The sequence below is a fragment of the Amblyomma mixtum genome, chromosome 5 (assembly GCF_055824585.1).
Source record: "Amblyomma mixtum isolate Tamu chromosome 5, ASM5582458v1, whole genome shotgun sequence".
NCBI classification, from domain to species: Eukaryota; Metazoa; Arthropoda; class Arachnida; order Ixodida; family Ixodidae; genus Amblyomma; species Amblyomma mixtum.
Window position 1 is genome coordinate 85,941,571 of NC_143016.1, and position 14,428 is coordinate 85,955,998.

Sequence of the window (14,428 nt, forward strand, 5' to 3'; positions counted from 1 at the left end):
TACCAGCGCCGAATTCTAGGCACACTCTGCATTTGCGATGCAGTGATTTGCGAAGCCGTGGCTGCTGCTGCCGCATTCTTATGTGCCAAGCGCGATTATGCGCGTGCTGTGGGGCACAATGCCATAGGCACCGATTCAGCCAAGGCAACCAACTCTAAGCTTATCTAAACGAGCTGCGCTGACAATCCTGTTTAATTGCGCGTCGCTTCTCCTTTCTTCTAACTAGAAAAATGGGCTGGCATGGAGCCCAGATTGCGCGGTGACGAGGAAAAAGCGCGAATAAAGAGTGAAAAGAAGGAAGATGCTCAGAACCGGAATGCATTAAGCCAGAGGACACCACCATCGTGATCATCATCACAGCTTCAGACGGGTGTTAGTTTGTTCCACCAAGGCTGCCCAGATATTATTGCAAAAGCAATACTACTTGCACTTTCCGCCTTTGCCGTGCCGCGGCGGTGACCACCATTGACTTTCATTTGACCCTGATTGCATTAGATTGGATTCGATTGGATTCGATTGGATTGGATTGGACTGGATTGGACTGGATTGGATTAGATTAGATTAATTTAGATTAAATTACATTACATTACATTACATTACATTACATTACATTACATTAGATCACATTGGATTGGATTGGATTGGATTGTATAACCATGGCGTAGGTACGGATATTGCTTTCGCAATTACCGGGCTTAACCAAGCTAAGCCACAGCGAAAATTTGTATTTCACAACACCGGGCCGCTTTCCTTTCGCTCTTGGCCTTGGGCAACAGGCGGGCGAAAGTCTTCGATGTGAAAGACGGGGTGCAGCCACTCCGTTGGCCGTAACACAGGCCGGGTACACTCACGTCGCAAGAGCGCCGTCGTCGTGTAGTGTAGACGCCCCAAGCCGCGGCTCGAGCGCGCGTGCAGGGAGGAGGGCCGGGCGAGCAATTAATTCCCCTTCCTCGGGGCGACCTCCGTCTTTAGCAGCGCGTCTCGGTCGAATCGGCTCCTCCGTTGGCCCGGCGGCTCCCCGCCCCGCCATTAGGTTAATTGCCTCCCGCAGGATTACGCCGCGATGGGGGAAATGCGCGAGGACAGAGTTTTTCTGCACTTCCGCGCAGATTTCCGCACTTCCTCTGCTGGCTTGACACCCCAGCTCTTAGTGGGGACCTTTCCTCTGACGCGAGAAGCGGGTTTTTCTTTACTTTTGGTTCGCTTGTGTCGTATGTGCAAGCTGGCGAATGCATGAACGTATGCGCAGTTATTCGAGCATGTCGTCGCACAGTCAGCGAAGTTTCTGGCCACCTTCTGAAAAACAAAAAAAAGAAAAACGCTTCCCTGCACGCTTTTTCTTTTACCTGCTTATGGTTGCGTGAGTGGGTAGCATAGGCTTATGTCAGTGCCTTTCTGGAAACAGAAACAGTGCCTTTCGACAAGATGTCTTATGGAGAGTTTAACGTCTCGAAGCGACTCAAGCTATGAGGGATGCCGTAGTGAAGGGCTCCAGAAATTTCGACCACCTGGAGTTCTTTAACATGCACTGACATCGCACAGTACACGGGCCTTTAGAATTTCACCTCCATCAAAATTCTACCGCCGCGACCGGGAACGAACCCGCGTCTTTCGGGTCAGCAGCCGAGCGCCATAACCACTGAGCCACCGCGGCGGGGTAATAGGATTTGTATTGCCTATATACTCTCAACTATTTCTCTAGAAAGCCTCTTTATATTTACTAGAGACAAAAGTTTACGGTCAGTCTATAGACTACCAAAATAAATTTTTGTAAGCTCGAGGGGGCTAGCCTTCCTATTTAGTTAACCAAACACGGCCACGGCTCCTTTCGACAACAAGCGAATTTGTAAAACGTTCGTCTTCTTTACTGGTGTTAACTGCTGTCTGCCGTGCAGAGATGTGTACGGCTAAAAGTGCAGAATACACCCAGGAATTCTGCGCCAACGTACCGCGGCATCATAATTTCTTTCTTATTGTTCTGTGCCAATTTATATGACGGCAGCGTTAACTATGTGGCAGAGCTATATGTTTGGGCAGAGGCAAGCGTTACCGAAACAGCTATGCACTAAACGAGCCCCAAACGAAATTAATTAAGCTGACCTGTGAAGTGCACTGAGACACATATCGTTGAGAATGAAGCCCTGTACTGCGGATCATAACTGGCACACGTACCGTAACGGGCCAAGCGGTTCTGCTGCCTGTAGGAAATTTCCGAGTCCTACGACGTAATTCGTTGTATGTACAGTCTTTGTCAAAAGTAACCAGGCTGCACGTTTTTCTTCTCAGTCGTATATTAAAGCTATTATGACAGCCCTCAAGCTCTAAATCTCTGTATGGCAAGAAGAACCCCTGTTCTCACTTTCAAAGAACTTTCTGGTCTTTAGGGAAGCCGTGAGGGCTCGGTTATGCGAATGCGAAGCAAACCATGCAGCCTGGTTACTTTTGACAAAGGCTGTACATATCGATGCCTTACTCGTTATTTCGACAAGTGGATTCGCCGAGTACGGTGCGTTGCAATGAAGAGTAGTCACTCACGAGCGACGTGGATGCCGTTGGCGGGGTGCGCGGCGGGGCCCCCTGCCGTCGTAGCCGCGGGGGAGGCGAACTTGTCGAGCACGTCGTGGTCGGCGCGGCAGAAGAGGCCGTCCTCTCGCAGCGCGAACTCGTCGCCCGGGATGAGCTGGCGCGCGCAGGCCTGGCACCGGAAGCAGTCCAGGTGGTACACGTGCTGCCGGGCGCGCATCACGAAGTCCGTGCGGCTGAAGCCCTGCCGGCACTTGGAGCACTTGGTGCCGAACAGCCTGCGAACACGACGACGAGGAATTGGGGCATTCACGTGAACCAATAAAGCAACACTGCACACTGGGCAAAAAATTAATGACGGCCAGTTCTGCATGAACTTCTGCATGAACGACAGAAGTTCATGCACCCTCTTTCTTGAGCTGCATGTCTTGGACATGAGCGACCAGAAGGGACCGCAGTATTTTCGATCGTGGTTGCCCCTTCAGTATATCTAAATTGCTTATTTCCCCTCAAAACAGCACCTGGCATGGAAATAATAAGAGACGAGCTCCGAACGGTAATTCATCATCGTGACCATTATCATCATCAGCCTGATTACGCTCACTGCAGGGCAAAGCCCGCTCCCACAGCTCTCCAATTAACCCTGTCCGCGGTGTCCGGTGGCGGTGCCAGCCTCGGCGTCCTTATCCACGCAAATTTCTTAATCTCATCCGCCCACCTAACTTTCTACCGCTCCCTGATACGCTTGCCTTCTGTTGGAATCCATTTACCCTTAACGACTACCGATTATCTTGCCTTCGCATTACATGCCCTGCCGACTAGGATGCTATTAATCCGCGTTTGTTCCCTGACCCACTCTGCTCTCTTCTTGTGTCTTAACGTTGCGCCTGTCATTTCCTTTCATTCTCTAAGATTGTTCTGATTCTATTAGCGATTACCTCAGTCAGTACCCTGTAGGCAATGGGCAATCGGCTAATCGGCCTGCAGATTTTCAAGTTCTTGACATCCCCTTTCTTATGGATTAAAATGAAGTTGGCGCTCTTCCAAAATTCCGATACGCTCTAAGTCATAAGGCATTGCGTGTACAGGGTAGCTAGTTTTTCTAGCAAAATTTCTCCTTCGTCCTTCAAAAGATCGCCTTGCACTGCTCAAGACTTTTACTTTCTCTTTCGTGACTGAACGGATGTCCAATTGTACACTACTGCTTCTCTCATTAACGTCCTGATTATATTGGCGATGGCATAGATTTTTGTAGAATCCTTCACACTGCCCTCCTTGTCACTTAGCGCATACATATTATTTTCGCCTATGACAAGTTTCCTCTTGACTGGTTAGGCTACCTCCGTTCTTTAGAGCATGCTCGATTCTCTCCATATTATACTTTCTCATTTCGGTTACCTTGCGCTTATTGGTTAGCTTTGTTAGCTCTGCCATTTCTATTCTGTCTTTGAGGCCATGAAGAAGTAGACAGGACCAGCGCTCGTCCTGTCTACTTCTTCCCTGTGTATCGTCCTTTGCGTGGTTTTCGTTCTTAGTTCTTAGGCCATAGAGGCTTCCATGCACTGGCGTTTCTTGATCAGATATTTCGTTTCCTCAGGGAGCTCAGAGCCATCCTACCGCCGGTGCCTACCGCACAGTAATGCATCTCTATTTGAGCAAGTGAATGGCCGCGCTTATCAAAGACGAGCTGGGTGAAGTTCACAGGGAAGGTACAGCAGCACTGAAGACGGTTTATTTTCTTATGAACGTAAACACAGGCCGGCACGTACCATATAAGAAACGCCGTCCACATCAGAAATTCTCAACGCGAAGACGTTTCAACGAGTGACGAAAGGCAAGAGGCCAAATCTTCACCCACGCTCTGATCAGCCAGATAATACTTGTAGACAACCTTGCACTACTAAAAAATGACCTACACATTCAAGCCCGAATATATCGAACCCGGATATTTCTAATTATTGACTATATCAAGCACAGATCATCCCCTGGATAACCCCGTGTAAAAGTATGCCATTAAAGTCGCGCTCTATATCGAACTCTAATTTCACCGTTCATCCGATATATCGAACTGCGCGGCGTGCCCCTGCAAGTGGCGCTTCTGTAAACGACGCTCTGCGATCACTTTTCGCGCGCGAATGCGGGTCGGCTAGGCGTATTTTGACACCTGCTGGTAGCGCTAGCGCTGTGAAACCGCGTGACTAGACGAACGTGTGGTGTCCCTCAGAGGTGGTCTTCAGTCCCTTGCCCTGATTTTCCAAACCACGTTGCTGACATGCGGTGAAGCCAACCTGACCAAAACCTAGAGGTGGCTCTCGCCTGGCGATATTTGCTCGCTTCGCTGCCGAAGGCGGTACGGAAATGAACTATATGCCTTAGTCTTAATGAGCGATTATTCTACTTATAGAGTACTGATGGTGAAATAAGATCTATTCTGATAGTCAGTGGTTCGTTCTGAAGAACCGTACTCTGCGAACTCAGTGCAAATCTGGTTAGGCCTACCAACGCTTAGCGAAGCCGTGCGCTGCCAGCGTACCGGCGGTAGGCACGTGGCTGCAGCAAGCGCATCACTACAGTTTGTGCAACGTATTACTGCGTCTAGTTTAGAGATAAGCTTATCCATCGACATTCTTTTGTACAAGTTTACCGAATTCATTGTGATCATCATCATCAGCCTGACTATGCCCACTGCAGCGCAAAGGCCTCTCCCATGTCTCTCTAATTAACCCTGTCCTTTGCCAGCAGCGGCCACCGTATCCCCGCAAACTTCTTAATCTCATCCGCCCACCTAGCTTTCTGCCGCCCCCTGCTACGCTTGTCTTCTCTTGGAATCCACTCTGTTGCCCCTAAAGCCCATCGGTTATCTGGTCTTCGCATTACATGCCCTGTCCAATTATCGAATTATGGATATATAAAGTTATTTCGCGATTCCCTTCGAATTCGATATATCCGTGTTCGACTATATGTACCCCCATTGCCAAAAGTAACCGAGCAGCAGCTTTTTGCTTCTCAACCGTATAACTAAACCTTTACGGCGCCCCTAAAGACTGAAAGGTGTCAAAACATGAAGAAAAGGGTTCATCTTACTTTACACAGCTGCCGTAAGTGCTTCCCTACGCAGTTAAGAAAGGAACCTCCGCCGCCCGGTTACTTATGGGAACTGCGGTACATAGTTTATTTCATGTGAGGTTGCTTAGTTCTCGTGACTTTAAAAAATTGCTCCCATTTCTTCACACAGTCACGCATTCCCTCGTCGTCACACTTTCTTGCCATTGAACATTCTTTCCACGCTGCGCACAATGTGATCTTTCTTTCCAAGAAGCGACAACGCACGATTATGCTGAGCTTGGCGAGTTGGAGAGGGTGCATCTTGTTGCATCCCTTTGTTGCGTCCTTTTGTTGCACTGAATTTTCCAAGCGACAACGCGGGTTCGATACCGACCGCGGCAGCCGCGTTTCGACGGAGGCGAAACTGAAAAGGCGCCCGTGTGCTGCGCGATATCAGTGCGCGTTGAAGATTCTCAAGTGGTCGAAATTAGAGCCCTCCACTACGGCACCTCTTTCTCTTTTACTTTTTTCACTCCCACCTTCCTCCCTTCCCTCACGAAGCGGTTGAGGTGTGACCAAGAAATGACACCATCATTGCCCATTTCGCTTCCTTATAAATAACCGCCATTGCCCAGCTTCGCGCAGCGAGCTAACTAGGGAGTCAGTCCGTCGCTGCAGGCGCGGTCGCCCTGCTGGCGACAGACACAAGTGTTTTGCATACACATATTCATCGACCCGGCGAGCCATGATCTTTCGCGACGCCCAGCGTGTCCGTTCGATCGCACTTTTCTTTTTATTTCTGCCTAACAACAAACCGAGGGACGCAAGCGCAAGTACCATTTGCGAGGGGCAAACACTGCCCCGCACACACCGAAGCCACGGCGTGCACCCTCTGCGGCGAAATCGGCGCCGATGGCGTGAGAGATCGGCCGCGCTTTCCCGAGGGGCGTGGTCGTGCCATCCACGTTCGGTGGTCGCGGCACATGTTTTCGCGCAACACCGGGTCGTAGCGCTTTCCGCTAAGTCACGCAACGCGTGCGCGGAAATCGGCGGCGACCGAGAACGCGTCGACGTTGTTCTGTACCGCGCAGATTGCGAGTGACTCCTGTTGATTATGTAATTTATGTAAGATCCGCTGAAGGAAGGCAGAAGTGTCACATTGTCAGTTCTCGCTCTTTTCTTTTCGAAGAAACTGGACTTTTGTTGTGCAACTCGCTTCACCGCTTTCGTGCATCTCCAGTTGAAAGTCTGTAACCATAAACTGCCCATCTACGCAAGATAGCGATGGAGGTACATGTTTTCGCTGCATTAGGTGATTGGTCACAAAGCTTCCGCTGTTCGTCCTCGGTTCTCGCTGTTTTCGCTTGTTTCCTCTGGTATGCGTTTTTTTTCCCCTTATAGGGCAAGAGCTTAAGTCTTGATATCATCCTCAAGTGTTTCTGCAACGGCATCAGACGGCGCTTTCCGATAGTCATATCTGCTTTTTTTTTGCAGCAAGTTTACCGTCGTTAAAACCTCATTCACAGGGGTTGATCAAAAACAGATCCCTGCACTACTTGTCATATGCAATAGCTAAAGATATGTTTTGCGAAGAGAAAATTATTTAATCAGACCGTGGCGTCGACCGGGAAGAATAAAGATCACAGGCCGAATAGAATTTTTCAGTGCGATCGAGTTGAAATTTGAGCTGATCAACTGAGACGGAGGAGCTTTGCAGGAGTTTCATGCGCTCTTGGCCCGTAATTGTCCTAATAGCATAATGGCCGCTGCGAAACGAGTAAAACCACATAGTTCTGCCGACCGGAAGAAGAAAAGATAAGAAAGGAGAAACTGAAAATCCCATAAGAGCGTTTGTAGCTGTGATATATTACTACGGTGCAAAGAACCACATTGTAATTATGAAGAGGGATGAGGACGAGCTTTTGCTGAAGGGAAGGCGCGCTAACTGCTTCACACCGGGTGGACACTCATCTACGCCGCAGTATAATGATGATGATGACGGTGATGATTTTTTATGGCGCAAGGACATCTGCGGCCAAAGAGCGCCATGGCGCAAGGTATTTTTCTTCTACTCAAGGTGAGGTCGAAAACCCATTTCCCAAGCATTTCATCCTAAATAAGCCGAGCAGTATACCACGGGAAAGCTTGTACCCACTGTATCACCGGTGGTACCCCGCACATCCTGCATGATGCCGCAGTATAGGTAGGATGGATCACGTTCAAATTACTTTATGAAGGCCAGGCCCTGTCTCTACCCATCCAAAGCCTAACTAAATAATTGTAAGAAAACTAAGGTGTTCACATGAAAAGCTTCTTCCGCCATCCCGTCTCCGAGGTGCTTCTGAGTATAATCTTACACCGGCCACAGCCCAACTACAAACTATGGGCAACTGTATCGAAAATTTCGGCGTTTTCGTAATTTTAGGGCCAAAACTTGCCAAAATAAAAGAGGTCGCGAAGAACGAAACATCTTGATACAGCATGGTGCATGGAAAGCTAACGACCCAAAGTAGCATGAGCTATGAGGTATACAGTACTGGAGGACTCCAGATATGTTGTGGTCCAAATCAGTGCGGAGTCCTCCATAGCGAGAACTGTGCTAGTCGTGCGAAACCTTCAAACCCTGCTGCACTCATGGCAACCGAATTACGCCCGATTCTGGCACTTTGCAGGCAGGTCGACCGTCGTTACAGCCCAACACAAGCAATGCCAAACGCAGGTCTGCAATACACGCGACGAAGAGCCACACCCCTACTGCTATGGCAACGCGAAATAATAATAAAAATTAATTGAACGAATAGTATAACTGTAGATCTTGACTTCCAGGCGTGGTGCCCGGTTGGTCGTGCCACGCGGCCTTCACACGGCCTTCGTATCGGACGAAGCCTGCTGCGGCGGTATACGGACGCTATCGGCGCACACATTTCGCCGACGTGCGCGCGTGTGTGCCGTCCAAGACAGCAGGCGCAAAAACGCAAAAAAAAAAAGAGAGACTTCAACCACAACGCCCTCTCTCGCCGTATCTATCGTTCTCTCGTCAGGTCGGTCAGCCGCTTTTTAGCCAGCCGCCGCCCGCCGTGAATGTCAACAAAGCCAGCTTCCGTTAATGTGGCCTCGGACGCTATCATCTCGCACCATACGGCTCGGCCTGCAAGTTCGAGTTGACGTTTCCCATTTTGCTTCGGAGCGTCGAACCAGTTCCTTGATGCATGGATTGCACCGCGCGATGGAAATCTCCTAATTTTCCCGATATCCTCGACTGCCGGCAAACTCGCTGGTTCCGCGAGTCGTGGTTTACTGGAAGATGGCTGACCAGTAATGTTTACCCGGTCAGATTCGTGCACAGAGAACGAATACGTGAATGAAGAGCCGGCGACGATTATGAAAGCGAAAAAAAAAAAATGAAGATATATCTTGCCATCTTTGGCTCGCCCTATGATTGGAACGTGGAAGGAATCGCATAGAGCTGGCACATCTCCCCCCTTGATTGAATCGCTATGCCACGCACGTTCTTGTAGCGATCGCATATTTTTTGGTGTTCACGAGAGGGTGCGACGGACGGCGTCCCTTTGACAGAGAGGCAAAAAGCATGAAATTACGTTTTATTTTTTTTTTCTAAACACGCCTTTACTGCCTGCAGTTTTCTGTCGACGCTAAAGCAAACTTGAAGTGCAGGTTTCGCTAGGTTGACAAAACATAAAGATGTCTAGATTTTAATCCTACAGAGATAAACATCTCAAGCTCTAGGTAAGCATCTCAAGTTTCACTTTCACGTACAGTTCCGTCTCCAAAAGGTATCATTTGGCATTCATTTTATTTCATTTATTTCATTTCATTTATTTTTCCCTTAAAGGCCCGAGGGCATTACATAAGGGGGGAGCAAACTCAAGATTTGTACGAACAAGACAAGAACACTACAAAGAAAGAAAAAAAAAATAACATTGAAAAGGAATAGAGATGTACAACAGGTAAGGGGCGTCGAAAAGGTTATACAATATGTAACAAGTAAAAAAAAAATTTAACACATGAGTAAACAAAGGCATGAAAAAAAGCAAGGACACTTGTCTGTCTCAAGCACAACATATAATTGAAAAGATTGCACTCACGAAAAATGGTCCTTTAGTATTTCACGGAATGATTTGCGATTAGTGCATGATACAATGGTGTTTGGCAGGGCATTCCATAGAGCTATTGCGTGCGGGAAAAAAGAAGAACTGAGTGCTAACGTGCGACAGTTGATGCGAGCGATGCTATGATTGTGGTTCAAGCGGCTAGACGTCCTATGGGGGGGTTCTAGTTTTGCGTGGCGTGAGCGCGGATGATAATAGAAATGATGCAGAAGACAGAGGCGAGATATGATGCGGCGTGACACGAGCGATGGAATGGAGACGGACTGTTTCAGTGCAGTGATGCTGGTTTTTCTTGAATAGGAAGATGTTATAAAGCGGATGGCGCGGTTCTGTACGGCTTCGAGGTCGGCGGCGAGATAAGCTTGCGATGGATGCCAAATGGATGACGCATATTCTAATTTCGGGCGAATGAATGTCATGTATGCTAGTTTCTTTATTTCAGGGGATGCGTCCTTCAAGTTACGTCGTAAGTAGCCGAGTGTGCGTGAGGCTTCTGCGCAAATGTTTTGAATGTGGGTTACCCATGATAGTGATGGTGTTAGGTGGAGGCCGAGATATTTGTATGATAATGTGGGGTCGACAAGAAGTGAACCAACGCTGTACTGATGCGGATTCATAGTGCGTTTTCTCGTGAAAGACATAGATTTGCACTTGCTAATGTTTAACGACAGGAGGGACGTATTACACCATGACGCGAGTGTGTTAAGATCGGTTTGAAGTAAAGATGAATCATTGGCCGCCTCAATAACTCTGTATATTACGCAATCATCTGCAAAAAGCCGTAAATTAGAGTTTATGTTACAAGGGAGATCATTAATGTAAATGAGGAATAGAAGCGGTGACAGTCCAGCGCCTTGAGGGACCCCTGATGTTACGCTGGTGAAGGGTGAGTGGCTATCGTTTGCGGAAGTGAACTGCTTGCGTCCTGAAAGAAAATTTTCGATCCAGTGGATTAGGTTGGCGGGAATTCCTAGCAATGAAAGCTTTTGAAGTAAGTGGTTATGGGGGACGCGATCGAATGCTTTAGAGTAATCGAGGAATATGGCATCTACTTGAAGGTTATTGTCCATAGATTCGAGTAAGTCATGTATGAACTCGACAAGCTGTGTTTCGCATGAAAGGTGTTTCCTAAAACCGTGCTGGTGAGGATAAAAGAAGTCGTTAGATTCTAGATGTGCCATTAGGTTCGTGGATATAATGTGCTCGAGAAGTTTGGATGGGATACTGGTTAATGATATAGGACGGTAGTTAGAGGCTGATTTGCGGTCACCTGCTTTAAAGACTGGAATGATTTGGGCAACTTTCCAATCATCCGGGACTTCCTCCGATTGATAATCAAGACCCGCCCATATTTTCAAACCCACATACTACAATCACTCTACTATGCTTACATTCACTACTACCTTCTTATTGAAATTATTCTTGGGGCAACACTTATTCCAAAAGCCTGAATTTCTGAAACGTTTCCAAAACCAAGCACTTCAAATGATGATGTATGTTTTGCTGCCATTCCACGCCATTCTATTCCAATCCAAATATTGTTTCGTAGTCAGTAACTGAAATTGAAACTACCAGCTACTGTTTATCGAATTATTCATCGTGGCATAGGACTTGAAGTCTCCCTCGACCATTATTTTAACAATACTAACAAAACTAGGTTTTCTGAGCATCGTAATCTTGCACTCCCAAAAAGCGCGAACTAATTATGGAAAGTTATCTGCAATATTCATCGGTATAATGTCACAGAATTCATGAGCAAACGAAAGTTAATCATTGCACAATAGTTCCATTTTTCTAAATCGTGTTAAAAACTATTCAACCTTACAAATCACAGATTCACTGGAGTGCACCCTGCTGTTATTCCTTTTTATTTCTTGCTATTTTTATACTCCAGTCTTATTGCTCCTTGTTGTAGTTTGCACATATGATATTTTATTCCTATTCAGTAGCGATGTTATTGGTTTTCGTTGAGATCTTCGTATATTCCTGTTACCGCAAATAGGAACCACTACCTCAGCGTTCTTGAAACTAGGTTATTTTGCATTAGGAGGTCCCCCTAACAGTTTTCGGTCATGCTGTGCACATTTCGCTTAACATGCTGTGCACATTTAACATGCATTTAACAGTTTTAACATGCTGTGCACATTTCGCTTGTGTCCTAACGTTCAATAAACTTGACCTGATAGAGCGAGAAATTGCGGCTCCAGTGATGGCGTCAATTGATGGCGTCAATGTGCAACACATTCCTTCGCAGCTCGGTTAATCATCTGAATCGCACTATATATATTATTACAGAGCCATTTAGTGTTACTACCGATATAAACTAGTCTGGGAGGAGAGGATGTGCACTGAGCGATTCTAGACTTAACCCGTTCTATATCGCTTGCTCGTGCCTCCACCGACAGTCAGTTCCTCACCAACGAGGTATACGGGTTTTCCTCTTATATATTCTCGAGCGCCTCGCTCCGTCGAGCCGTATTCAAAACAGATCGGATCGGATATCCAGCTTTGTACGTACAAACAGCAGACACGTCGTGTCCCCAACTAGGCGGAGATGTAGCGAAGAACCCACGGAACAAGTTGCACAAGAAAATTGGACGAGGCAGGAGCACGCGCGGCGCCGACTCGCGATTCCGTGTGGTCGCGCAGTTGTTGCACTCGGCACGTTGTCCATCGAGGGACGTGACTTGGACGCCCGTCAGAAACTATAGGCTACGGCGGAGGAGACGGCGTTCGGCATACGGGCAACACGTTTAGGACATTATGCAGCGCTGAATTGATCAACTGCAGACGCCGAAGGCGTCTTGTTTGCTTTGGCGACGTCCGGTCAGACGGAGCGCTGTTCCAACGGCGCACACTTTCCTGGCGGCCCTGGCCCCGCCGACCCTTCGCAGGTGTTTCATCGCCGCGACCCTCTGTTGTCGCTGTTCAGGAAAGGAAATGGCCCGGGGCCTCAAAAGAAGCCGTACCGGAGATGAGAACGCGTGTAACTGCCGCACGGCGGCCTCCTAACCCTTACAAAAATTTTTTAGGCAGTCTATAGAAAGTCTATAGACTTCTGTCTACAAAGTCTATAGACAAATGCTAGAAAACAGTCTATAAGCAATACAAATGCCATAGACAGTCTATAGACAATCTATGGATTTATGGCCATACACTTTTAGTACGCTTTTGTCTATAGACAATCTATCGACCAAGAATAGACAAAAAGCAATATCTACAGGAAGTCAATAGAGTCAATAAGAAGTCTATAGACTGTCTATAGACCATTTTTATAAGGGAATAACTCTTTGGGTCGCTCTCAGGCGCAAGCCCTTAAATTAAAGCAACCCTGAGAAGCTGCACTTGGTTCATTTATCAGCATTGATCGCTCACCTTACTCCGTGGCTTATGCTGCGTCAGTATGCCTCTTTGTCAGTATGCCTGTTTGTACGTCTCTTCCTGTTGTCCGTGTCTTTTTTGCGCTGTTTTAGAATGAACGACCACCGACTCGCCCAAGCTTTTACCTTAGATGCCTCTGTCGGCCAGGTTGTGTGAACGAAAGGTAATGAGATAAAGTTTGTGGGAATATCTCCATAGGAAATGGACATAATAGAAGGACATAACACCGTGATAACCTAACAACATAGGCTTGTGTCGTACGTAAATGGGGTAGCAAGGCCTGGACGACCCTGACGGATATAGGCCCTTGCTTCGCGGGGCTAGCCCTATGTGGTCAACACAACTAAACTGCACATAACAATAACAAAACGAAACTGCAAATTACGGAACGTCTTCAGCTGCCACGACGGTATCGCGGTTAACCGCCTTGCACTTGCTAACGAACACATGCTAGCATGTCATGGTAGTTCGAAGGCGGTTGACCGCGGTGTCATTAGAATAGGTAGACGCAGTTGGCTGAAGGACATCTTTTGGGGAGAATTTGCCGCTTCGTTCTTGAGTGGTATTCTACCTTATATAGTTGTGCCTGGAAAAAGAAGCCTTACGCTCAACGGAAGGTGTCTCATGACTTTTTGAAGAACACATTTTGTTTGTGCCCACCGGAAGTGGTTCGGTAGCGCTGCCGTCTAGGTGCTTAGAGCGAGTAGCGGGCTCTATCCCAGTCGCACAGGGCACATTTCAATAAAGGCGAAATGCCAAACGGCCCGCGTGCTGAGATTCTGTGTAACTGAAAACAGCATGGGGCCCTGCGCTGCAGCGAACCTCGCGTCCTTTGAGCATAAAAGCCCATTAGCCAGACATCAACTAAAGAAGAGCGGTCAGCTCCATAGAGTTTACAAGTTTCTAAGTCTAAAGCAAACTAATCACTGTAACCTGTTAAACGTTCAGTGTCAGCTCCCTGTTTCTATCTGGTTCCAGTGCACCATCGAGCCAGTGTGGAGTATAGCATAGGGGGCGGGGGGGCAACACTTCTCATCCTCTGTCATCTCTCGAAAGGCGGAAAGTCCTCGGGCTCCTTGTAAGCGCCGGCCGTAGAGAATAGCTTTACGGCTAGCTCCCTGCAGCTGATGCACACCCATCAAAACCGTGCGGGGATCCTCTAAGCGGCAGGTTCCATTTGAGATGCGCGTGCAAAAGACGGGCTCTCGCGCTCTCGACGACAGAGCGCGAGTGCGGGACCGAAGGCTTGGCTCTGCCAGCGGTCAGGGCCGCTCGGCTGCGCCTAAGCAGTGCCAGGGTCGCTTATCTAGGCAGCAATGCGCCGCTTCGGCGACTGGTTCACCGGGATG

General features: G+C 48.0%; 1 protein-coding gene across 2 annotated transcripts in view; it reads right to left on the reverse strand.

Moving 5' to 3' along the window:
* Positions 1 to 14,428, reverse strand: part of tup (LIM1_Isl and LIM2_Isl domain-containing protein tup) — a 169,946-nt gene that overhangs the window by 91,474 nt on the left and 64,044 nt on the right. For both annotated transcript variants that reach the window (XM_089545389.1, XM_089545388.1), the window contains one exon: positions 2,536 to 2,801. In XM_089545389.1, the coding sequence (XP_089401515.1) occupies positions 2,536 to 2,801 (266 nt within the window). The remainder of the gene's footprint in view (positions 1 to 2,535; positions 2,802 to 14,428) is intronic.